Source organism: Sarcophilus harrisii, chromosome 2 (genome assembly GCF_902635505.1).
Source record: "Sarcophilus harrisii chromosome 2, mSarHar1.11, whole genome shotgun sequence".
In the NCBI taxonomy this organism is placed as follows: Eukaryota; Metazoa; Chordata; class Mammalia; order Dasyuromorphia; family Dasyuridae; genus Sarcophilus; species Sarcophilus harrisii.
In genome coordinates, this window is record NC_045427.1 from 418,393,157 (window position 1) to 418,418,310 (window position 25,154).

General features: G+C 36.6%; 1 protein-coding gene across 10 annotated transcripts in view; it reads right to left on the reverse strand.

Annotated features, from left to right (window-relative positions):
• Nucleotides 1-25,154, reverse strand: part of CLK4 (CDC like kinase 4) — a 37,138-nt gene that overhangs the window by 5,543 nt on the left and 6,441 nt on the right. The window contains exons 1-9 of one of the 10 annotated variants that reach the window (XM_031953789.1): nucleotides 20,087-20,331; nucleotides 7,217-7,377; nucleotides 4,724-4,946; nucleotides 3,449-3,539; nucleotides 2,983-3,049; nucleotides 1,662-1,778; nucleotides 1,403-1,569; nucleotides 1,222-1,316; nucleotides 1,006-1,135 (exon numbers count right to left, since the gene is read on the reverse strand). In XM_031953789.1, coding sequence (XP_031809649.1) covers nucleotides 1,006-1,135; nucleotides 1,222-1,316; nucleotides 1,403-1,569; nucleotides 1,662-1,778; nucleotides 2,983-3,049; nucleotides 3,449-3,539; nucleotides 4,724-4,946; nucleotides 7,217-7,377 — 1,051 coding nt within the window. In that variant the 5' untranslated portion in view covers nucleotides 20,087-20,331. Of the gene's footprint in view, nucleotides 1-1,005; nucleotides 1,136-1,221; nucleotides 1,317-1,402; nucleotides 1,570-1,661; nucleotides 1,779-2,982; nucleotides 3,050-3,448; nucleotides 3,540-4,723; nucleotides 4,947-7,216; nucleotides 7,378-11,002; nucleotides 11,098-13,505; nucleotides 13,531-20,086; nucleotides 20,332-25,154 lie in introns of those variants that run through there. The other 9 variants (XM_031953792.1, XM_031953790.1, XM_031953791.1 and 6 more) reach the window with 9 other exon arrangements.

Below are 25,154 nucleotides of genomic sequence, written 5' to 3' on the forward strand. Positions count from 1 at the left end.
GCATAGATTCATCAACGGTTATTAATGTCATTAACAATCTAATAGAATGATCACAACCTAGCTTTCCCAAATCTATGTTTTGCTAGAATAAAATTCAGCTAACTGCACAAATTAAAATGACTATCAACAATATGAATAAGTCAAGAGTCAATGATTATAAAACTTAAAAGACATGGCTTAGTAATGTCAGAATTTTAGAGCTAGAAAGGACTTTAAGACATTATTCAGTTCCAACTTTCCCATTTCATAGAGGATGAAACACACACAAAACGGTTGAGTGATTTAACCAAATTTACAGAGATTCAGATCTATAACTCTGGTTTCTTGATAGCCAACTGAGTACTTTCTACTACCCCTTCAAAGTAGACCCATTGCAAAACACTATTAAGAAAAAAAAAAAATGGCTCTGATAGAAGAGCAAAGGCAAATATGAAAACTGAGAAAACACTGAAAATAAAAAGGATGGTTTCATAAGCCATGAATTCCCATTTTTTTTTTTTTTTAAATAACTACCTGAAGGGATGAGAAAAGAAAAAAAGAATGGATATGTGTCGTACAGGCTGATACTCTGTAATCAAGGAAATCAAGCTTCACAATTTACCAGAAGTCCTAATGCATCCAGCAGAGCATCTTATGAAAGTGGCAATCTTATGTGTTCTGGTAACATTATAGAAAGTAATACTTCTAAACAAGGATTTTCTGAAACTTATTCATCTGGTAATGTCACACAATGACAAAAAAAAAAAAAAAAAAAAAAAAAAGAGTACACTTCTATTAAGTCCATAAACCAGGTATGTATATACTCTTGAAATATAACCATCTGCTACTTATACTGTTAACATGGATTATACTTTACTTCACAATCACCCTAAAATACAGGTGCATATACACCAAATATCAACAACATGTTCAGTTTATACAAGTACTTAAGGATTTTTCCTATATCCACATATAACAGAAAACTAATCAATCATAATGAAACTAAGACTCCCAATGTCTACTAACCTAAAATGACTTCTGGAGCTCTGTAGTGTCGTGTAGATACTAAAGTGCTGTGATGTTCATCATCATATGTTGCACTTCCAAAGTCAACAACTTTGATATCTGTATTTTTCAATGTGCGTTCATCACGTTTCTGAAAGAGACAACAAGTTAACTGTACATGAAAGAGGTTAAGAAAAGTTAAAAACATCATACTATATTCATAAAAAAGCAGCATACCATTTTAGAGTTGTACTTGACCACATAGTCAGACTTAACAAACAAAATATTTTCAGGTTTCAGATCTGTATGAGTTAACTTATTATGATGCAAAACTGCAAGAAAACAGAAACACGTTCATTAATTTTTATTCTTTAATTTTGTCTTCAAATTTCAGAAAATTAATATTAAACATACTTACAATTTATGGACTGACAGATCTGATAAGCCATCTGCCTGATATGGTCAAGTTGAAATGGCAAAAAACTATTTTCTTTAATAAAATCATAAGTACTGAGTCCCAGCAGTTCAAACACAATGCAAACATGACCATGATGATCAAACCATTCCAGCATTTGAACACATCGGCTGAAAACACATAGCAAAATAAAGAATTTTTAGATCACAGGATCAGCTTCCTCCATAAAGCATGACAATTCATATTTCAAATGCCTACTTACAACACACTATTGGGATCAGTACTGTTTAAATGCTCCAATACTTGTATTTCTGAACGGGCAGCTTCGCGGTATCTACCAACATTTTTTACAATTTTCACTGCAACATGTGTATCATCCCTAAAAACAAAAACCAAATATTCATTTGTTTATTAAATTCTATTTAACAATCAAGCTATATGACCACTACAACACAGCTGGCACTAGCAATCCAAAGCTTCACTTTAAAATCATGTTATTTTTTTAATAACAGAAGATGTAAGGGAAATTTATCTTGACATATTTACTTTAAAAAAAAAAAAAAAAAGAAAGAAAAAGAAAGAAAACTAAACTGGCAGGAAGGTTAGTGTAAACCCTGACAAATATTTGCTATTTCAATTATTCCTCTGAATTTTCATAGCAATCCATTTCCCTCACTTAAAAGCATTTCTCCATTGAAATCCTACTCTAATACCTCATCATGGTATGGAGAACACTCATTCTACCAGTAGAATCCAAGTTTTGGTGAATCTAAATTAAGCTGAAAAGACCCCAATCATGAATCAAGAAACAGACTACCTAAATTTATTGACGCTCATCACTAGGTTGGTTGTAGGGTGATTACATTTTTAGGGAGAGAGAAGAGGAAAAGCATGAAGTATATAAGACCATCAAATTAGGGGTTACAATTTGCATTTAAGGAAGGGGTTGCAATTTGCATTTACCAACAAAATCACAGACGCTTGAGGTCTGAAGTACAACACTATATAAATTCATTCTCCAAAAGCTAGCTGGCTTAGGCGAGTCATTTTTATATTTAATAAATTTCATATTTAGCAATTTTTGAAATACTTAAAATTTCCTACAATGGCGAAAGATACAAATCAAAAAAAGGGAAACTAAAAATTTAGCTTGGCACAGTGTTTGCAATCTACATAAATATCTTTCACTCCCTCTTCCCCCAACATACAACTGGTCACCCAACACTTCTCACTTCCCTGCCAAATACCAAATGGATCCAAGAATAGGCAGTGAAATAGTTCTACACTTCTCTTAGAATAAGGGTACTAAAGACAAGAAAACACTTATCCCCAAATTGCCAGTGATTTAGAAACCTGCTTTTAATTTCATAGAATCCCATCTGCTTCAGTATATCTAGTCACAATCAGATCTATTCAACCAACAAAACAATTAGCAAAAAGCTTTTATTTATTTTATTTGGTATCCCCGGGAAACAAAAAGAGCAACACCCCAATTATCACTCTCACAAGTAAATAATTGTTCCCATTTAAAATAATGGTCCCTGGTTTTCATACAAATGCTTAAAAATAAATGAAAAACTTACATGTCACGATCAATGCACTCTACTACTTTGCCAAAAGCTCCTTCACCCAAAGTAGCAACAATTTCATCTAAAGTAAAGAAAAAAAAAAAAGGCTTTAAGTTTCAGAGCAACTGATTATCAATTTATTCAAACAATAAATGCTATCAGTATAGATTATTTTCAAATGTCACTATTAATGTATAACTAATATCTCAGCACTCAAATTAGTTATTTTATTGTCAGCTGCTACAAAAACAATTAGATACAACTATCTTTCTTGCTCTAAGCTCAAATTCCATCATCTATTTTGAAACTTTAGAATAGGAATATTTAAATTCTACAGAAAAGAAGAAATGCAAAACAAACAAACCCACAAAAAACAAAACAAAAAAGCAATGAAGAGTTTTTTTAGCCCCCCGCTGACATACTATTCTTAACAGATTATTCTGTCTGCAAAGTTAAAAAAGTGTTGAAAAATATTCTATACATCTTGCTCTTAGTACGTCTCCACTTTGACAGATCAGGTGACCCTCCTCATCATCCTCTATACTCCTGGATCTTTTCCTTCGGTGACTCTTCTGGAACGGCAAGTGGGCAGCACCAAGATCGTCCAGCCAATCAATATATCAGAGTGAATTCAGGGCAGAATACGCAATTCATTCAGCGGGGAGATATTCAGGCATTCAGATACGCACCAGGCCACGAACAGTTGGCAGGAGCAATTTCAAATTCAGTCCCCAGAAATTCACAGGGCACAGTTTATGTTACAGAAGAAAAACATGGCAAGGAACAGATTTTCAGATAAGATACTTCAAGTGGCAATAGAAAAAAAAACAACACAATTGTTTCTTTAAACACTGATATAACTGAAGTCTGAAATTTAAAGAATGCAACGTCATGATTTACTAATCTCTTGCTACCAGGTTTATTTAAAAGCTTATGTGTTGAGAGTTGAGTTCTTTAGTTGTCAAAAAAATTTTTAAATGCCAAGATTATTTGAAAGTAGCTCTTATCAAGCAATATTTTAAAACATATCAATAAAATAAAAGGGGAAAAAATAAAAGCTATTTAATTGCAACGTTCAACGTAATAATTATGCTGTGCTACTGAATACCAGTTGGGAAGAAAATAAATTTTAAATTGTCATGTGAAATAGTTGAAGATGTTAAAAGTAGGAAACACTTTCAGATCACAAATTATACAATCAGCACCCATTTTCAGAAACTCATTAGACCGGCTGCAGATACTGAAGCACTAGCACTGTTCTGTGGAACTATGTATCTTCACATTAACAGGTTTTAGTTATCCACCAGTGCAGTTTTTCATATTTCTTTCTGAAATTTCAGGAAACAAATGCATGTCTTTAACTTTTGAGTTCTATGAAGGTTTCAGATTTATAGGAAAGAAGGGTACTTTACTTGATTATAATACAGTTTATGCTGACGGATTACATGATAAATACAAAACTGAAATATCTTCTGGCATTAGTTGAAAATAAGTGGAAATTCAACTACACCAAACCTAAGATTTGGCCTGTTGAAAATGAACAAGTGCAGATAAATGAGTGTTAGTTAATAGGGATAACTTAATGGAAATCAAAACAGAAAATTTCATTTAGGGATCCATATAATGTATAAATACAGCTGTAACATATTTTCAATTAAAAATTACATATATAATGAAGCTTTCCCAAACTCTGGTGCTCATAAAGAGCTCTTACAAGAATCTAGCCAAAATAAAAAAAAAAAAAAATCAATCATACCGAATGTGATTGATGGCTTGAACAATGTCTATTACGCTTCCTTTTTGGACTACTTCTCCTGCTTCGGCCTGAAGATTTACTGCAGTGGTTGTGATAACTGCTTTCATAGTCTCTATGATAATGTCTATGATCATATCCTTCACAGTAGTCATTTCTGTATTCATCAACATATCTCCGCTCACGATAATCTCTCTCATTTAAGGATCTTACTTCCAAATAATGACTGAAAACACATTTAAAGTACATGCTAATCATTCTTTTGCTTTTACATACAGCAGTTCTAACATAAGAAGTTATACCAAGAGCTTCTGGTGTCACAAAGCTACTTTCTTTGCCAAGGGAAGAACTAGCAAATTAATTTAAGTTTACATTTCTCCCAAAGGTAATTGCTAAAGAGAAGAATGTTTCTAAATCACAGCCAGATTACTAAAAGAAAAACATGCTTGAGTTTCACAAATACTTGTGGATTTTTTTATTGTCTTACATTTCACAAGGAAGAAACAAATTTATTTTAAAATCTGGACAACTATATTACATAATTTTCAGATCCCATAATAAAAGGAAAAAACACGACTAAGGCAGACTAAAAAGTAATCTGTTCTACAGCTAATAGTCCTTTTTAAACTGTGGGATTATTAACCATTCATTAAAGAGAAATATTAGGGTTAAGTTACTAAAAACAATTAAAAACTGCACAAGGCATATCATTAAAATCAAGTACCACAAAAAAACTTTTCTGTTAGTGGCACTGTGAAAAAATTATTGGGCTAGATATAAACTAAATATGAAATGCTTAATTTTGGAATGCATATAATCTCATCCCTTTTACATTTACAAATATAAACATGTTCAATGGAACATATAGGAGAATTCTGCAAACAACAATAATTAAGAATCCCAAAAGACTCTCCCATTGTTCAAACTTTTACACTAGAGACTATTTTTCATTTATTAGTCATTAGTCTGATGGAGGAACACCAAAGCAGCATTAGCACTGGAATCCAACATAATACACAAGTTAGAGTGACATACGGAAAAAAGAGAACTAGACATGGAATTTTAAGATCTGGGTTCAATTCCTAAATTAGACACTAACTAGTGGTACATAAGGTACTTCATCTCTCTGATCTTCAGTTTCTTCCTTAACAAAATGTGGATAATACTTTAAATAGTTGTAAGAAAAACATTTTATAAGCCTTTAAATAAAGGTCTATATAAATTTGAGCTATCATTACTATTTAAAATTCCATTACAAAGGTAAGCCTTATGAACCATAATTTGCAGTTTCTTGGAACAAGCCTAAGAACAGGCTCAATGTTCTATAACGCAAGTCTGCTTAAGAGAAAAGAGAAAAAAATCATATTGCTCTCTATAGTAACCCCTACTGGCTAATTTAAAAGACTACCTCTAATTCCCCAAAGGTTCTCCCCATTCAAAGCAAAACAAAATAGATATGAGAAAAAGTAATCTCTGAAGACAGAATTAAACATCGACCCTTGAAAAACTGGTGCTTAATTATTTAAGAATTACTCCTCATAATATTTATTGAGAAAATCTCACTTGATTAACTCATTGCCAAAATTCTACATATCAGTAAGGATGACATAAAATAAGTTGTAAGACTTTTGAAATTTTATAAAAAACCAAAATATGCATATGTGTATACATAACTTCCCCCCCAACACACACATGCCTAGTGAGTTCACTTATATTTAATAAAAAATGTTCTCTGAAGGAATTTCCTCTTCTATGAATGAATGCAAATTAGCACCAGCTTTAAATGTTAAAGTTTCCTGAAGGTTAAGTGACTTGCCCAGGGTCATAAAAGCCAATACAAATCAGAAAGTTTTCCTGATTTAGAGGTCAGTTCTAAATCCAATACAGGCCATTTTTTCCCCTAAATCATTGGCTTACAATCTCAGAGAGGTCTGCTTATATATCTTTCATTCAAACCAAGTAATGCATTAGACACAAAAAAAAAACCAGAACACAGTCTCTACCCTCAAGACTAGCATATTGGAAGATAGTAAAATACAAGGTAATTTGAGGAATGGGGCTGGAGAGATTTGGGAACCCCTCCCACACACAGCCTTCAGTGGGTGAGTTAAACCTTGAAAGAACATTTGGATAGTGATCTTTCAATAATTCTAAACACTATGGAATCCATTCTCTCCATTCTATTCTATCATTTCAATTTCAATTTCCTTCCACAAAATTTCTCCTTCCTATTTCTTTTCACCCTTTTCTAGCACTTATCATCTGTACTACTCATTTAGCACTTATAAACATTGCTTTACACTATTAGTTATCTTTTTATGCATGCTTTATTTTATTTTAATTCTTGGGATTACTCCACAACATTTGGCACAGGTGCCTTACACAGATCAACATATGCTCAATAAATATTTTTGACAATAAACTGAAAAGATAAAAGCTGAAAAGCTGCAATTTATATTAACAAGTATCACAAGTTTATTAATTCAAATCATTTACCAATCTGCTTCTTTAAACTGTAGATGTGGTTTACAGTGCCTGTTCTCTTGTGTACTACTGTGGGATCTTTTCTTGCGTTTGTGACTGCTACTGTAGCTTTCATGACCCCAGCTTTCTCTACCATCCCAATCAGGACAGTGAGTTCGTTTTGAATGCCGCATCTGTAAACAAAACACAGAGAAGGGGAAAGGAGGGATAAAGATTACATTCTAGGTTTAAATGATCACACTTAGCAAAAAGGAGAATAAATGTTATCATTTCATAACTATAAACACTTTTCAACATGATGCTTTTACTTCCTTGAATTATCAGCTAGCTGTTATGGGAAAACCAGTATCAAAAGCAAATGTTGCTACCTCTGTCCTCCAATTATTTGCATTATGCTATCCAGATTAAAGTCATTTCAAAAGACTGCTAAATTAAATAATTAAATAAGAAAAATTATGAAGTTATTTACCATTCTCACATAGGGGGAATTTAAAGCCTTAATATCCTTTAAGGACATATGTATTATAAGACTGACCAAAAGGTAAAAAGCTGTTGAAGAAATCTTTCTGCAAAGAATTTTAGTAAAATATTGACACCCAATCACGCTCATGTTATGTTTGAGACATCTTATCCACATCCAATCAGAGAGAGAATATATTCATCTCCCACCATCTCTGTCAAAATGAAGCATTCTACCACCCAATTTAGGTGCCAAGTTTTGTTGATTCCACTGCCACAGCTCTACAAGGTGTTTCCTATTTACTCAAAAGGCCAGCATTATCCTAGTCAGACCCTTATCATTTCTCCCCTTGAACAATTATAATGATCTAAATGTTTTTCCTATCTCAAGTATTTCCCTTTTCCAATCTATTATTCTCAAAAAGATCCCAAACTGATATTCTTCAGTCACAGGTCTGACCATGTATTTACTCATCTAATCAATTCCTATGGTCCTCTCATTATATCTAAATGCCAACTTCTCTAGCACTTTAAAAACCTTCACAGCTTTTCTCCAACATCTTTCCAACTTTATATGTTCTTTTCCAATATTTTTTCCTGCAAAATTGGCCTTTCTTGCTATTACTCATAAAACATTTTACATTCCATCTCTGTGCTTTTGTATAGAATGCACAATGCACTACTCCCTTCCTTATTGCCATCCCTTAGAATCCTTCAAAAAAAGATTAAGTACTCTTCATTCTACATAGGCATTTTCTGATCACTCCAGTTTTTAGAAATCTGTCTATTCCATTACCTAGTATTAATTCTGTACATATTTTGCATATACTTACATAGTCCTAATCTCACAGAAGATAATTACCTAAAGGGCAAAGTCTTTTAAATATTAGTCTCTGCGTAGCAGTTTAGGCATTAAGTAAACCCTACACTATATTTGCTTCACTACTCTTCCTATCTTCTGCCGAATTTCCCCTTAGTTCAGTCCTTAGGCTCAAACCAACTTTCTCCTCTTCACTAGAATTAATCTAGGATAATGAAATAACAAATATTGTAATTCTTATGTGGTTAAACCAAGCATGCTCAGAAACCAAAGGTCATTAGATTATAAATAATCTGCATAAAAAGGGAAGGAAACATTTCACTATTTACCAGAAAGAGAAGGAAGGTATTATGCAAACTTTTCATCAAATCAATTTTAACTAATCCAAGCCAAGAGCAAACAAATTCAAGGATCTGAAATTAATTTCAAATTCTTTAGAAAAACCATCCAATTGAGACAATTCCATTTTTGACTTGGGGTGTGATCCCTATGGACACTCAGGATCATGGATGGTCTGACTTTCCTCATATACGATGCGGTTGGACTATATGACCCCTAAAGGGATGTTCCAGATCTAAATCCCATGGCACAGGTATTTCTCTTCTCCCATTACATTCTAAGAGATTTTTTTTTAATGAGTTTATGAGTTATAGCTATACTTATGACATGAATCAAATAATGCTACCTTATAAAATAAATGTACTTTGAATTTTAAAAAGCCAACTATCAATCGTTAAAGCAACCAAGTTCATTTCTCAAAAAAGTCTACAATTAATATTTATTTTAACAAATCTCTGCCAGAAATCCTTTGTAAAATAACTTTTTTACACTTCCTTGCCTTTTTACAAGGGAAATTTGTATAATTTTCTTGATTTAAAAGTTGTTTGTGCTGTTTCAATACACTGCAGATCCTATAGCTGCTTGCCTGTGTCTAACAGTCTCTTAGTTTACTACTTCTAACCTATTGTGGGGAAGGTAGGAATCATAAAATTCATAATACAATTGCTTTATAAACTAAAAAGAGTCTTGACTCTTTAAGAAAGTGTATGACTTTAGTGCTCAGGCTTTATTTCAAATATTCAAGCCTTTTTCATTTGAAGGTTTGAGGCCTTCAAGCCTTTCCTTAGGACAGACTGGGTATTACACCATGCTATTTAATTTTATTTAGAATTTCTAATTATTATAATTAGCAAAGGTAAACAACTCTCAAATTTTCAGACATATCAAGTAAACCTAAACACCCACATACGTATAATTTAATAAATTAGATTGTATCTTTGTAAGAAAGCTACATCTGATGGATTAGAAAAAATTTTATGCAAGAGTTTATTTCTGCAGAGCAGCGAACTAACAATACTAGGTGTCTGGCCTTGCCTAAATCAGCTGACTTCTCAGATAATAACAAAGATCCCACCATTAAGGAAGTCACTGCACCAATCCACTAAAAAGTCTGGTTCACTGTCGCAGTACCAAGTTCTAACAATTAAATCCGTGCAAATAACAGACCGACTAAGCGGAAGAGACCGGAGCTGTTTGGGGCTACAGGCGATCGTGGTGAGGCCTCTGAACACAGGGTATCAATTACCAACGTTTCCCCACCCCCCAAAAAGCACATCATCTACTAGCTCACATACTTTGGGGAATTGGGGAGATCTTTTGACAAAAACAAAATGAAAACCTCTGGTCGCACGTGAAGCCCAAAGAAAAGAAAATGCCTAAGACGCAGCAAAGAGGACCGAGAGCGTCAGGCTTCCTCAATACCACAGTTCACCGGGCAGCCCGCACAGGGCTGGAGCGCTGCCACGCCAGGCGCACACGGGCGTGGGGAGAGGAGGGAGCCCGGGGGGTTACACAGCAATTTCAGCATCGCCCCGGTCTAAGGACCCCAGCCGGAGGATCTAGCCCCGCCCCTCCCATTGTAAGCCCCGCCACCGGCGCCAGCCAGAGTGGGAACGCTACTTTCAATGGTCCCCCTACCCACTCACCGCCCCCAGGACTCCGGCCGGCGGGCTCCGACCCACGGGCTACCCAGGCCTTGCAATCCCACCGCGGCCGCGCCTGGCGCGGGACTAGGAGTGCTTGCATTATTTCTCCGAGCCCGAGGATCTGGGTTCGAATCCTACTTTGACACTTAGCACCCGTGTTCTCTCGGCTAACTCGCATCCGCACCGAGCCTCAGTCTCCCCGTTTGTACTTGGAAGGAGCCGGGAGCCCGATGACCTCCAAGGTCGCAACCCCGCCCGGGGTCCCGTCCGCTCTGGGGTCTCAGCGGGCAGCCCCCGGGCCCAACCGCCGCCAGCCGTGGGTCGGGTGGGCCGTCACTTACGTGGCTCGCGGCTGCACCCATGAACCCAGGCAGCTCCGCAGGGCCCCGGCCCGGCGCCCTTCACTCCGGCCCCGGAACCCTCGGCGCGGCAGCCCGACCCCCCTCCCCCCCCGGGTCCCCGTGAGGCCTGGAGCACCCAGCCGCGCCCGCCCGAGGCACCCTTCCCCTGCCCGCCCGCCGGCCCGGGAATTACCTCGGTGCAACCCAAGGGCCCTCCGGACGACCGACACAGCTCAGCCTCCGCCTCCCCGTCCCGAGCCGCAGCTACGAGCCCTAGACAAAATGGCGGCCGCGCTATCTCCCCGGGCCCTCCAGGAAGCCGCGGACGCCTCCGCCGCCGCCCACGCCGCGCGAACGCGCCTGCGTGACAGAGCCCTCCAGCCGGGCGACGCGACGGAGCCGGGCCGCGCACCGCGGCGGGAACGCGCCTGGCGGGGGCTGCCGTAGGCGCGTTCCCGAGCCAAGGCGCGGGAGCGAGCGCGGAACACTGGCAGAAGCCGCTCAGTTCCTCGGGCCCCTCCTACGCTCTCCTCCTTCCTCTAGTAAACAGCCGGCAGCCAACACTCGGGACCGGGAAGAAGAGCCGCACTCTGGCCACGCCCAGGGGTGGGGCCGAAACCAGCCCCGAATGGTCCAACAAATAGCCCAGTCAGGACTTCCCGGGGAGGGACCGACTGGAGGGGTGAGGAGCGCGTCAGAGGCGGGCACTCCCCCTCCCCACGCCGTGCGCCAGCGCTCTTTTTTTTTGGGGGGGGGGGGGCGACAGACGCCCGAGACCCTTTCCCCCAGGAGCCTGTACTGGCTGCAAACGCTCCCCCGTTCTACAAAATTTGGCATTACCTCATATATTTGTACATTTAAAAAAAATTTAACTAAAGTTGTTAGAATAAAGGATTTTGAACTTAGAAGTTATCTAGTCCAACCCCCGTCCTTTTACAGACAGGGAAACTTTTTGCCCAAGATTACACAGCTATTGAATGTCAAAAGTGCGATTGGAACACATGTATGTGATGCAAAGAATAAAGTGCAGGATTCGGAATCTGGGAGACCCGAGTTCCATTCCTCAGATACTTACAAACTACATTGTCCCAAGCAAGCCATTTAAAAAAATCTGCTTGCCTTCCTTTCCTCATTTGTAAACTGGGGATAGCATCTATCTTCCCATAATTATTGTGAAATGATATTTTCGAAGCATTTTATAAACCTTTAAATGATATATTAATCCTAGTTATCATCATCACTAATTAGTATTCCCTACTCCAGATAGAACAAACGTTCTAAGCTTCGCTGGTACTGCATCCCTTCGATGGAATGGGAGTTTTTTTGAGAGCAGGAACAGGGTTTGGGATTAGTGGTGGGATTGTCTTTGTGTCCCTGAAGTTTAACCAAACAGGAATTGGTACATCCTATGTGTTTAACTGCATTGAATGGCAAGTAAATTAGTGAATGAGGTGTGAATCCACTAGCATGGTCTTTCAGATTAGAGGCCCTTTGGGAAGGAAGTGGCCATTAGGTTCAGTTTCAACATGGGTCAAATCTGCAAAAGCATTGATTGTCAGGGGAGCATCCTCTGTGACAAGCTGCACAGCATTTACTTCCTCAGCAGTCATAACTATGAAAGGTCCAGAAAGAAAGGTCTGGACACTGTCAAATAGATCAATATCAGAAAATGATAAGGTTATGGTTGTTGCAACTGCACTCCAAGGTCACAGACTTTTTTTTCCACCTGTCCTACAGCTGAATGTTAATGAGTTCCTTGAGAACAGGGACTGTCTTGACTTTTCTATTTGTGCCCTTTTGAAGACAGAGCATATAATAGACATAAGCATTTAATCAATGCTCTTTCATGCTTATTTATTTTGTCATAAATTAATTTGTTATAAATTTCTTATTTCATTCCTTATTTATATTTTGCATTTACTTATCGAAGTTTTGTCTTCACTCTGCAGCGTCTGGCCCAATGCCAGACACAGGGTATAGGTCCTTAATATTTGTGGAAGTGACCAGAAAGGTCTAAAAATCAAAGTGCTTTGTGAAGGGTTTGAGGAAAGCTAAGGACATTAGGTGCCAGAGGGAGCAGAATAGACTTGTTGGAAGAGGTAACATTTGAGCTGAGCTTTAAAGGATGGGTAGAAATTTAGCAGGCAAAATGAGGAGGTAGAGTGGTCCAATGACAGCCTCAGCAAAGTTAGGGAAGTATGAAAGTGAAGAATATGTTCAAGGATTAGGGAGTTGTCCAGGGTCATAGAAACAAATAATAGGAAAAGTAAAATGGTGACATGCCAGTTATATGAGGCTTTGAAAGTCAAATGGAAGAGTCTGAAACCTCTAGAGGCCCCAGTTTCTACATCTATAAAATGATGAGATTAGATTTAATCATTAACATTCATTGAAGCTTTAAACCCTAAAACCAAAACAATTTGAGTCATAAAACTTTCACTCTGGAAATAGTCATATCTTGAACAATCAGGTAAATGAAGATTTGACCTAGTTATCTCTCTGTAACTAGATATATCAGTGTGGTTTAGAGAATTTTAAGTTCTTAAGCATAATTGGAGTCAAGGCAACCTTTTGCTAATGTTTCCATGCCAAACGAAAACCCCCTCAGCCCTTCATTCTTGCCCCCTAATGTCTAAATACTTTGGTATGTGTATCCTTGGCCACCTGGGCACCCCTTAAGACTACTATTTCCTTACCTCCTTTTCCTTCTAGTTAGATGTGCTTCCTTTAGGCTCCAGCTGATCTTCAATTGATAGTCAACACTGACCTGAGACTTAAGCACCTACTAGCAACTGCTGGGTGGGTGCTCAAGCTCAACATCCTTTGAGTGCAATTTCTAAGAAATGGACACCACTACCCAATCTCAGCAGAAAGCAATTTCAGAAAAAAGACATCTATGTCCCACACGCCCAAAAGATTTTTGATCCCATTTATTTGAGGAGAAAAATGATAAGGTCCTAGGTAACTTGTTGGGCATAGAGATAGAGTCTAAATTATTGTAAAAAATCCAAAAGCCTACAGGTAGGATTATAAGTGGACCTTTTCTATTTTGATTAGGCCTTGTGTTCAAGAGGACCTTTATTTCAACCCTGGAGGTTGCCTCTAGTAGAATTCTTAGCTAAATTCTTTGTATAGACAAAACCATCAAAACTCCATGGTTACTGTATCCAATCAGAAAGCGGTTATGATGTGAAACCCCCAAGATAATATTTCCCTTATAAAAGACCTATTCTACTGTAATTTACTTGCTAATCTTTTCAGTACTAACTTCTTTTTAGGGTTAGCCTGCTTTTTGGGGTTAGTCCATGCCTACTAGGATCCTAATTCCTTTTTAGGGTTAGCCCACAGAAGTCCAAGGCATAATCCCCATTTACTATGCCTTAATGACTTCTTCCTGGTTAATTGTGAATTCTACTCATCTGTTTCCTTGCTAAAAAAAACAAACAAACAAACAAACAAAAAAAAAAACTCAAGGATTTAGCCTGCTCTTAGCAGCCCCTTAGGAAAAAAAAAAAAAAAAAAAAAAAAAAAACAACCCAAAGCACTAGACATCTAAGAGATTGGCAACCCTTATTGTTGACATAAAGACCTTTTACAGAGTTTTGAGTGGAATCAAATGATGAAAGCAGTGTTTTGGGACAAATTATTCCTGTGCAAATATGATGATTGCATATGTCCTATACATTCATTGTGAAATCATAATGGGTTTTGAGTGAGCACTTCTCCAGGGAGGGTGGGGAAGAAAAGAGAGATAAGCCATGACTCCATGGGGTACCCTCAAGGGTCTTCCTTTAGCCTTGTGATATTCATCAATTTTTACCATTGGCATGCATGACAGGTATGCTTTTCTTTTGCAGATGAAATCAAGTTAGTAGGGAAAGGTAATATATTGGGTGGCTGATAATCCAAAAAGATCTGGGCAGGATGGACCAATGGGCTGAATGGTTAAAAAGAAAATTATCATTAGAGAAATATAAAGTCCTATACTTGGATCCAAATTTTGCCAGTATAGCATAAGAAAAACAAAATTAGATAATAAATTCATGTGAAAAATATCTAGGGACTTTTGCAAATAGTACTCTCTTTGTGGAGTACCATTGGGACATGATGAAAATTAGACTTCATCAATAAAAGTCCTGTGTCTGAAATGAAGTTGATAGTCTTGAGTTGAATATTGCAGTTAGATTTGAGTAAGAAAGATACTGAAACTGAAAGAGGTCCTTTCAACCTTCACTTTCACCTTCACAAAAGGTGAAGAACAGATTGAAGACCATACCAATGGAAGATTCATTTAATAAATAGGGGATGGGATGTTTATAAAGCCTGGAAAAGAGAAGATTTATGGAGGATATAACTGTTTTTGATTATTTTGAAGAATATCATGTGGAATAGAGATGATATTTGTTCTTAGCTCTAGAGGGCAGCATGAAAAAGTAATGGGTAAAAATGGTAGGGAGGCATATTTCAGCTCAATATATATTTCTTAATACTTTTGAATTGTTCCAAGTGGAATGGATTATCTTAGACAATAGAGAATTTCCCATTACTCTAATGGAAGTTGGAATATTATAAGGAAAATTCCTTTTTGGACTCCATTTGGATTTGTGAATATCTTATGTCTGTCCCAGCTAGCTTCATTAGTTAGTACCTTATTTCTACTGCTGTAATAACCCCCACAGTGGAGGTGATGATGTCACAGCAGTATTTGTACCTATAGAAAGTGAAGCCAGATGAAACAAGCTATTATCATTCTTAATTACATGTTATAATTATTGTTGTACAAGCAAGTGCAACTTTCATTTAAACTGAAGAAATATTTAAATGTGACTTATTGCTTCCCTTTTTGTTTGTAAGTTGAGTTAATGGTTTTGTTTGAAGCATGGTAGCTTGTAACCTCATAGTTTTGCACGCTAAAAGTTTGACAGGGTTTTTTTTTTTTCTTTCCTTATAAGTTATATTAAAAAGCTTCTATCTCAACTCCAAGATAAATGTGATTTTTTCCAATGTCATTTTCAGGGTAATTACTAATACTTGAATTGGGTAGTGTGCCTATCTTGAAGTAACAGCTGCTGCTCAAGCACTGGTTGTCTGTCATCCTTAGCCTAATTTTGAAAACATAACTACCACAGACTCCTTCCTGTCCCCAGATAATAACCACTGGAGGTTTTGATTGTGTGCCAGGATTGAAATTGTCCAAAAGACCAATCATGAATTCAGAAGAGACTGTCTATGAACTCATTAATGTGTACCCTGACCAATCAGCCCTCCCAAATCTTCAAGACCTTAGGCAAAAAGAGACTTAATGATAAACCAACTCAGAAGCAGACATTTTCTTTCCAAGAGAAAACAAAATCATTCTAGCCTCCCATCACATTATTGCTCTAGGTTCCTTCTGCAACCCTCAGGGATGCTGGTACTTGTATTTGCATATTGAAGGCTAGTTAGAGGAATAGGAACTACATAGGTCTGAAAGAGTATGTCTGTCAACTTTAAGTACCCTAGTGAGATCCTGGTAGTTTTCACATTCCATCCACCTAATTTACCATGCTCAAACACTGGATGAATTTTGCGTTAGATTTCTTTACCTTTTAATAGAATGGAGTTAACATTTACCACATTAAGTCTGTTTGAGAGCATGTATTGCTAAAAGTTGGGGAATGGGAAGGAAAGCCTAATCATCTCTCCAAATCTTGGGATTAGTCCCACAAACCCAGAACAAGGTCCCTGCATTTAAATTCTGAGATAATGATTATTCAGGTATGCAAGTGCACAGTGCACTGTGAGATGTTTAATTGGAGGCAACAAGTGTCAGTCTGGCTTAGCCTCACAAATGATTAACATGAAGTACACTGGTTATAGAAGGACAGAAGTTAGTGAGACAGCCCAAAGGTTAACTAGCTCTGAAATTGAAAGGGACCTAGGCTTTGGGATTGAAGTTAAGAGTAGGGAGCATAATGTAGGTTCAGAGGCAGCAAGGTGACTGCTCACACCTGGAAAACTAAGGCCAGAAATGAATTAGTTAAGAATAAAAGCTAATTAGTTCCAGGAAGTTGATCCAGCTCTTCAATCATGTTGTAATATCAAAAATTATCAAAAGAAAAAGGTTTAAATTTTACACCAAGGTAATTTAATTATTTTGTACTGGTTAAGTTTACTTTATTTTTCCTTCTTCCCTTTAGTTGTTAAGTAAATACTTTTTTGAAAAACCCAACTTCTACCTTGGCTGAATTTTTATACAGGAAAGGAAGGAGTCTTTTGTGGGAAGACCAAAAGAAGCAGTGGGAAAATTAGAAGTCCCCAGATGCTAAGCAAAGACTAATAACAATGTTAGAGACAGAATGCTAGTAGTCCCAAAGCATCTCTCAGGTGTAGATGTGGTAGCTAGAAACTATAAAGTATAAAGGAAAAAAAAACTCCAACATTATTTTTCACATGGATAGACAGAGCCCAGCTTCTTAAACTGTGGATTGTGATCTCATATGGAGTCTCAAAACTGATGTGGAGGTTGTGAAATTGTGATTTATTATCAATAAATGTTTGATTTGTATACCTATTTTATTTACCTGTATTATCCAGAGTTAGATAAAAATTTCTTGGGTGAAAAGGGATTGCAACTAGAAAAAGTTTAAGAATCCCTGGTGTAGAAGAATGGGAGAAAGTGAAGGAAAAACTAGTTATATTGGTCTAAAAACTAGTTAGAAGGTGATAACAATAGTTCAGGTAAACTGATTCAGGTCAGAACTGCAGTTAGAGCAGTAAAAACCAAAAAAGAAGGATGAATGGATATTGTTACAAAGGAAGGACTGACCATAAACTTAGTGACTGGTTCTAGATGGGAGGTAAAATTTTGAGAGGAAGAAATCAGAAATGATGCCAAAGTTTCAAACTTTGGTGATCAAGTGATTAGACCATTGAAAAAGATAGAGAAATAGGAAGAGAAACAGCCTTGGGAGAATAAGTAAATTTATTTACATTTTTAGATTTGTTGACTTTGAGGTAGAGTATATCTGAATTTAAATATCCATTAGGCAAGTTGTGCTATTTACTAAGAATGGCCTATTAGTCTTCTCAAATTGGTATGCTTGGCTCCATCAAAGTACTCTAACCCTCTGCCCAACTTAATCATCAGATTGTGGATCTTAAATATTTCAATATTTAACTGAAGGAGCCACATACACATGAGAATGGGGAGAGCAATAATATTAGAAATCCACAATATTCAGAAGGTCTGATCTAAGATCAGAGTTATAGGGGACATCTAGAGTTCATCTAGTCCAACCTTTCTTCTTCAGATGAGAAAATAGGCCCAAGGATAGGAAGGTATTTGACTAAAGTCATACAATTATTGAGTGGTAAGAACCAAGACTCAAAGCCAGGTTCCCAAGACTCCAGGTCCAATATTTTGCCTACTTTATGTCACTTCTAATCAGATTCATCCTGTTTATCAAAATTTCTCTCTGTGCCAGTTAATGGAGAATGATTTTGGCTTCTAATAAAGATAAGGCAGGAAAAAAATAAAGAGCAAAAGAAATAAGGTTTAAAGTGTAAGATAGTTGGGTATTTTGCCTGGTGCTTTAAAGAATAGCATATACAGTATCGTAACCATTCCTATTGTAGCCTTCTTAATTTTGCCTGACACTATAGGAACTTGCCAGTAACTGATAGTAGATGAATTTAAATGTTTGCCTGGGCCTCACCAAAAAGTTCTGTTCTGGGAAGTGAAAATAAGGAATTTAGGAGAAATATAGATGATAGAAATCTGGGTTCAGACACAGTATTCTCCTGACCCATCTTCCTAATTCCCAAAGCCCACACAGCCCTTTCTCTGTTCTGCCTAATCCACTGCCATTCTTCAAGATTACACAATTTAAAGGCCAGCTTCTTCATGAAACTCCCCAATTTACTATTCCAGCCCTCACTGATTTCCCTCTTCTCTGAATTCCTAGCAACCTTATAGTCAGTACCACAAAATTTAGCATTTCTTTATATACAGAAGCATATTACTGTTTAGTATACTAACCTTCATTCTTTAGACACAAATATGTATTAATTGTCTATCCTACAATGTATAATATACAATATTGGACTTAAATGAGGAAAAAGAGAGAGGGGGGAAAGAGGGGGGAGAGAAAGGGAAGAGAGAGAGACAGACAGAGAGGTGGGGAGGGAGAGGGAAAGAGACAGGAGGGAAAGAGAGGGGAAGAGAAAGAAAGAGGGAGGAAGGAAGGGAAAGAGAGAGAGAGGTGGAAGAGGAGAGAGAGAAAGGGAGAGAGGTAAGAGAGAGGGAGGCAGGGAGGAGACAGAGGGAGGGAGGGAGGAGACAAAGAGAGGAAGGGAGGAGACAGAGAGGGAGGAGACAAAGAGGGAGGGAGGAGACAGAGAGGGAGGGAGGAGAGGGAGAGAGATAGAGGGGGAGGGAGGAGACAGAGAGAAAAAGGGAGGGAGGAGACAGAAAGAGAGGGAGGGAGGAAGGGGACAGAGCAGGAGGGAGGGAGGGAGAGGAGAGGGAGAGAAGGAGAGGAGAAAGAGAGAGGGAGGGAGGATAAGGGAGGAGAGAGAGAGAGAGAGAGAGAGAGAGAGAGAGAGAGAGAGAGAGAGAGAGAGAGAACGAGAACACAAGTGACAAAGGCCCTGAATTCAAGGTATTTATATTAATTGAGATAAAATGTGAATATATTACTAAAATATGAAGAACATAATATCAAATAGGAGAGATCACAAAAAGACAATAAAAGTTTTGACGAAAGGATATAGTGCTTACAGACATTTTCTGTGGATCAGTTTTAATCACTTCAGAAACAAAACAAAATTGTATCCCTACCCCTGGACAAGATTCTTTCAAAAGTTTCTTTTAACTCTAAAGTCTATGGTTTCTTAAACATTCCAGCAACAGCCTTTCTTTACGCAAAAGGAAACAGAGAATTCCTTTGATAACAAAATTCATACTTTTCCCAGCCTATCATATTATGAATATCTATCACAACAATATGTTTATCAAATACATAAAAGAAACACATTCTATATATCATATTATAATCAGTGAGCACATAAAGCACCAATTTATGAATTCCTTTATAATTCCAATGAGAGAACTAAACTTTATGAACAGGCTTTAACATGAGCCAGTTGGTAACTAAAGTCCTAAAAATCACCTGAAAAGTCAACAAAAATATACAAATGCCCTTGACAAATGTTAGTTTTTTTCAATTTTTAAGTACTATTCTTCATTTCATTAGAACTTCCATAAATCTGAATGCCAGTGCCAATGATTACTTACATTCCTTAGTCATTAGCAATCGATGCTGAATTCATCTTTCTGTGAGAGGAGTGTCTTTCAAATTGCTAGTTCCTGAGGCAACAGCTACATCAGTGTCCATCATGATAATAGGACAATGGGTCAATTTATCTTCCCACCATCTTATATCATTACATGTCACAATATGTCTAACTTGATAATGAGCAATGAGTCACAAAAAGACCTGAAGATATCCTGCATCACTGCTATCCATTATTAGGATGTTTCTTGATTACAATTAATACATAACATAACAACTAAGAAGGATTCTGTTCCTGAATCTCAGAACTGGGAAGGTATTGAATTCAGCTTCTACCTAAACAGAAATCCCTTTGATAAGATTTGTGACAAGTGATCAGTCAGTCTCCATTCAAAGACTCTTAAGTAATAGGGAACCAGCTAGGTTCTAGTGAAAGTCCTTCTACTTTTGGACAACTCTATTGGGAAATCTACCAAGCTGAAATTCGTCTCTGCAATTTTTCTTAACATTGCTCCTAGTTTTGCTCTCTGGGGTCAACAGGACAAGTCTATGTGAATTATGTGTTTGATCATGCATGAATAAGTAGTTTGAACCAGTGGCATAGGATATAAATTTTCATGGACAACTTTGGGTTTTATGTGAAACATCAAAAATCTTTTGTTGTATCATCTCTAAGCTATCTCTAACTCCTATTCATAAGTTAAATTCCTTTGGGGATAACTACTCCAGGCCAAAGTACTCTGTGGGTCTGTACTTCTAAAACTAGAATTCACAAGTCCCCACATATATATACATACATATATATATATATATATACACATATACATATATACATATATATACACATATACATATATACATACACACACACATACTTTCTCTGGGTATAATTTAGACCCAGTATTAAAACTGATCAAATTTGATAGCTGCATTTGAGCAGTATAAATTTAAGCAATATTAAAACAATTTAAACTAATGTTGTTCCCCTTTTGAAGCCTTGACCTTTAGATAGATAAATTCCATGATTATTTCTAGCAATGTGTGTTGTCTATGCATATTCAGTACCAGCAGTTTCTTTCAAATGGACTAAACTGAATTTCTCAAATTTCCTTTGTAACTTTTATTTTTATAAAACTTTTCCCAAAGGAGAACATATTTACACAGACCACTAGATGTGACATTATCTTCTACTAGCAGGGAATTTTGTTGGAAATTCCTTCCTTCCATTTCAAAAAAAGATAGTAAGAAAGGGGCAATGGTATGAGTATATTTAGTAAATGGCTCTTAGATGATCTTTTATTATGGATTCTGAATGTCATGATTCTTTGTTTCATTAGTGTAGATAATTGGATATGTAATGTAGCCCTATCTTTTTCTTTAGTTTCCAAAATGTTACTGATTTATAGCACCAACAGTTGGGGTTTTTCTTAATTTTCTAATGTCTAATACTTTTTTGTTTTATAGGTCACCTTGCTCATATTGAAATTATTACATTTGAGAGGTCTTCATTTTATTCCTCAGGTGATGTATTTTCCACTGAATCTATTTAATACATGATTTTTATCTGGATTTCAATATTTGTCTGTGTCATCTACTGAATTAACATCATAAGCTTGAGAATCATACTGAAGAATTGGCTGGAAAACATTTTGACAGATTATTTCCTTTTACACAAAGGAGTCATTGCTTCAATTAAGCTTATAAGGATTAATTTCTTATTCAAGTTGGTAAGTTATAGCCCCATGAGCCTAGTCCCATAATCAATAAAACCTATTAATTATGTTCAATCATTAGAGGTGATATTAGAATAGTAAAGAGATTGCTGGTTTTAGAGCATAAAAACTTGTGGTTGGATCACATTTCTAATACTTGTCACCCATTTTTGACCATTCATAATTCATTAAACTTCTCTTGGTCTCAGTTTCCTTATATGTAAATAAAGGGGTTATATTAGATGATTTCTAAAGTCCCTCTTTCCTCTTTACATAATCCCAAGGCTAAATAGAAGTGTTAAAATAAAAGTAAATATACTTAAGTCCAAAAGAAAAAAAAAAAACCTCTATATCACCTCTCTGGTGGAAGTGTAAATTAAACAATCATTAAAATATGCATTATGCTATTTCTCATAATAAAAAAAGAATGCTTAAATAATTATCATAGCTAAAATTATGACTGACTAAGGTTTACAAAACATTATACCCTATGAATATTATGGAATATTATTGTTCTGTAAGAAATGATTAACAGGATGATTTCAGAAAGGACTGGAGAGAATTACATGAACTGATGCTGAGTGAAATGAACAGAACCAGGAGATCATTATATACTTCAACAACAATACTATATGATGACCAGTTCTGATGGACCTGGTCATCCTCAGCAATGAGATCAACCAAATCATTTCCAATGGAGCAGTAATGATCTGAACCAGCTACGTCCAGAGAAAGAACTCTGGGTGATAACTAAAAACCATTACATTGAATTCCCAATCCCTATATTTATGCCCACCTGCATTTTTGATTTCCTTCACAAGCTAATTGTACAATATTTCAGTCTGATTCTTTTTGTACAGCAAAATAACATTTTGGTCATGTATACTTATTGTGTATCTAATTTATATTTTAATATATTTAACATCTACTGGTCATCCTGCCATCTGGGTGAGGGGTAAGAGGTGAAAAATTGGAACAAGAGGTTTGGCAATTGTTAATGCCGTAAAGTTACCCATACATATAACCTGTAAATAAAAGGCTATTAAATAAAAAAAAATTATACCCATATTATCTCTTTAGGTTCTCACAATATCCCTTTGATGTAAATGTTAAAAACAACCTACAATATGATCATTCTTCATAATGGGCTACAATCTTGCTATTAATTCCAGATCCCTTCAGGTTCTGTTGTGGTTATTTTAGTTTTGACTATAACTGTTTTCAAATATCAGAAAGACCATTATCTAGAAAAGGAATTCATTTTATACTGGGTAAGTTCAGAGGGAATATCTAGTAGCAATGGTTAGAAATAACAGGAAGCCTCACTTTAGTTTAATATAAGGAAGAACTTTTTAATAATTAAATTACTTCCCCCAAAAAATGTTCTACCTCTTCAGTTATTGAGTTGGATGGGAGTATTAAAAAAAGGCAGGGTGGTTTGGTAGAAAAAACACTAGATCGTATCCTCTGACAGTTTAATACCTGAAGAGGCCTGTATTGGGATTTGTACAGTATTTTGCCTATAATTGGTATTTAATAACGTTTGTTAATGCTGATCAATCACAGAGTCAGATTTGGAAGAGATCTTGTCATCTTGACTTGCCTTCCACCAAAGCATTTGCTCTATACTACTTCTAATAACAATATGGTCACCCAATCATCCAATCTATAAAAGCATTCTATGATTACTAGTCTAGTATAGGTGGAGACAAATAAAATGGACTAAAATTTCTGCTTTAACACTCTTAGTCACAGGGAACTCACCATTTTTGCAGGGAGCACATTGTATTGCTGGACAGTTCCAATTATCTTTCTATTCCTTCATTCCTTTGTAGCCAAATCTATTACAATAGTTATGTCTTCTGAAGCCCACATGAGATAAGTTGAATTTCTTCAAATACTTGAAGGATAATGATAAGCCTTCACTATTAAAGTACTCTTATGTGATGGTACAAGAATATAATCATAATTTAACACACAGAAAAAAGAACTTGATAACATCTCTGAACACTTGAACATTTTCAGGGAACCCTTTCACTTTTGGATAGCTCGGATTTTTAGAAAGTTAACGCAGTTTCTTTATGTTATAGAATTTCTATACTTTGTGCTTTGTGGCTTCAGTTTTCTCACCTGCCAAAGGAGGGGGTTGGATTAGATAAACTGAATTTCCTTCTGTGAAACTATGTACTTGTCAGAAGGCAGAACAAAAAAAACTTTTGTTAAGAGAAAGGACAAAGTTGCTATTCCTTTTCAGTACTATCTACCTAGCTCAGCACTGAGATTTACATAGAACAAGAGGTGCCATAATTGGCTAAGGTAATGGGGTTAACGGAATCTTCCCCATAACAATTTCACCCAGTTAGAGGTGGCAGCAGAAGTATAGGATTTTCAAAAGAATATACAAGTTATCCCAGTACTTTTTATTAGTTTTTGCAAGTGAGTGGGATGACTTATGATTATTCACAAACTTATAATTATTCACAAAAATGCTATGCCCCTTGCCAGGGAAAATCTCTCACTCCTGGACTACAGAAGATAAGTAGAAAAATATAGTAGATGACCCTGAAGAGGTTGAATATCTCAAGCCTAGTGAAGAGTGCCCTAATGACATTAGTAGCACAATAACATTGGAGGTGTTAATTGCCATCTCCCTGGTTACTGGGTCTGGTTGCCTTTGCATAAATGTTCCCTGGCTAGACATTCTCTAGGCATGTAATCTTCATGCATTTTCCTTGTTTATGTGTGTAGCCTTATATCTATGGCATCTCCTGCCATATAGTATCCTGCAGGCATAATCCATATATGATTTGTGGAATTTTTTGATATTCAATTTGAAATATCTTTTTAAAAAACCTAATGTATCTTCAGGCTATACATCCTCAAGAACACATGGGCCATGTGGCTTTGAGATTATGCTGATTCACAGAGTGCCTTAAATCTTTTGTTGCTGAGTCATTAAAACTCATCATGGCCCCATAAGTTTATTTTACTGACAAAGATACTAGAATTGTTGGCCATTTTTTTCCTCCAGTTCATTTTACAGATGAGGACCTGAGGCAAATAGAGTTAAATGGGTCATATAAACAGTAAGTATCTGAAGCCAGATTTGAACTGAGAAAGATGGATCTTCATGACTCTAGGCCTGGCTCTCTATTCACTTTACCACTTAGCTGCCCTTACCTTAAACCAGTGGTCCTCAAAGTGTAGTCCAAAGAATTGTTGGGGTCTCTGAAACCCTTTCAGAGGGTCTACAAATTCAAAATTATTTTTTATTTCTAATATAGTAAATAGCTATAAATATAACCCATGTAAACAAAAATTCTTTGAACAGATCCTCGATAGTTTTTTTTTTTTTTTT